The 1,920-nt window shown below is 40.6% G+C and overlaps 1 protein-coding gene across 1 annotated transcript in view; it reads left to right on the top strand.

The window, feature by feature from the left end:
* Window positions 1–1,088, top strand: part of ENOSF1 (enolase superfamily member 1) — a 26,386-nt gene extending 25,298 nt beyond the window's left edge. The window contains exon 16 of the mRNA XM_014535952.1: window positions 692–1,088. Within this exon, the coding sequence (XP_014391438.1) occupies window positions 692–793 (102 nt within the window). The 3' untranslated portion in view covers window positions 794–1,088. The remainder of the gene's footprint in view (window positions 1–691) is intronic.
* Window positions 1,089–1,920: the final 832 nt, after the last annotated feature.

The following is a 1,920-nucleotide window of genomic DNA, read 5'->3' as shown; positions in this document are numbered from 1 at the left end:
CCGAAAACCGACTTCTGCGCATGGGCCACGAAGTTTCAATCGCACTGTATGTGCACACCCGCACGTGGTATTTTGTGGAAGAGCCACATTCAAGGGGCCAAAGAGCCGCATGTGGCTCGCGAGCCGCGGTTTGCCGACCACTGAGCTAGACCCTAGTGCACAAAGCTTTGACTCCTTAAGAGTTTATTTTCATATCTAGAAACCAATGGCTTTTTAGTTAGTCAACACCAAATTCCCAAGGCCTGCAGGTCAGGGTTTGGGGCTGAAACTGCCCAACAAGGCCCCTCTAATGCCACCTTTTCCTCGCCAGCTGAGACCTTAAAATGTGCATTCCTTGTGCAAACAAAACAAATAAACTGGCACCAACTAGCAGGCTAGTCAGCTGACAAGGTATGAGTGCAGTTGTGTTATCTGGGCCATTTACCCTCAACAGGGTCGAGGTCAGGCCTCATTTTCAGAAGTTGAGCTATCAGAGGAAACTTGATTTGTGCACTAATCCTAGAAGTGGCCCTCTCCTCCATTTCAAACAACCAGAACATTTATTTTAAAAGTACTAATTCAGTTGCCTTTAGCTTAGATTTAAAAGCATATTTAGGAGCAGCAGAAATACATAAAACAAATGTGTTTTTTTGCTAAAAACAAAAGTGGTTGTTAACACTGTTTTTTGTTTGTTTGTTTTTGTCTCTTACAGGAAGCTGGTTATTCCACAGAAATGAAGGAGGAATCTATAAAGAAACACCAATACCCAGATGGTGAAGTCTGGAAGAAACTCCTCACGGCTCAAGGGAATTAAGGGTTCGGCCCTCACACCCACTTCTTTTTTAAGTGAAAAGGCTTAGAATTTCTTGGGTCTGGTTTTAGGAAAATAGGGAAAGAAAATCATCTACCATTGAAAACAAATTCAGCTGAAAGTCATATTAACCTCAAGAATCAGCACAGTAATTATTATTACTTAATTCTTTTAGCAAATAAACATACTCTCCTACTTAGGCCTTAAACAAATTTAAATGTAACTAGCTCAAAGTATAAGATGTTCTTATAGACCAAGATGGCGGCATAGGTAAACACAGGAGACTGCTGCCGCAAACAACCACCTGTGCCCCACCACAAGATAAACGCTGTCTTCTATTCAACAATAAGTCCTTTTCAAGGCATAATAAATTTTAATTAGCCATCCCAAACAAAATTTTTAATTTCAATTAAGTCTGGGTCATTAAGTTGACATTGGTCATCACTTAGCATTCATTAGAGCAAGGATCTGAGGTGAGAAAGCATGCTTTCTCCCATAAGAAAGGGAGGAAGTCTTTTCAAGTTGTATACACATTATACATGGCTCAAAGACACATTATAGATCTGGGAGGGCAGAAAAGATCTGGGAGGGGTGCCTCTTGTTAAGAATTATTCCTTGAGTGAGTTACTCACATTTATTTCTGAGAGTGTGTAATCTATCTTAGAAAGTCCCATTCTAATAATACTAGTCTGGTTCTCATAAAAAATATGTTACGTGATGATAAATGCTATGAAGAAAAAGTGTTGGGCTCTGGTCAGTGTGGCTCAGTTGGTTGAGCATCCTCCCATGCACTGAAAGGTCACCAGTTTGATTCCTGGTCAGGGCACATTTGGGTTTGGGGCTGACTCCCTGGTAGAGGGTGTGCAGGAGGCAGCCGATTGACGTTTCCCTCTCACTTTCACATGGATGTTTCTCTCTCCCTCTCCCTCTTCCTTCCTCTGTCTCTGAAATCAATAAAAACATTTAAAAAAAGAAAGAAAGAAAGAAAAAGTGTTGGAAGGGGATATAATTTAAACAAGAGTTATCAAGAAAGGTTTCATGGAAGTAAAAAGATAAAAATGTTTTGCACCGTGAAAGACTCAAAAGAGTTGCGATTCTTTCTTCTACTTTGGCTTCCTATTGACTGGCTG

Source organism: Myotis brandtii, unplaced genomic scaffold (assembly GCF_000412655.1).
Source record: "Myotis brandtii unplaced genomic scaffold, ASM41265v1 scaffold154, whole genome shotgun sequence".
Classification (NCBI taxonomy): Eukaryota; Metazoa; Chordata; class Mammalia; order Chiroptera; family Vespertilionidae; genus Myotis; species Myotis brandtii.
The sequence above is the reverse complement of the archived record's forward strand: the minus strand, read 5'-3'. Positions and strand labels throughout refer to the sequence as shown.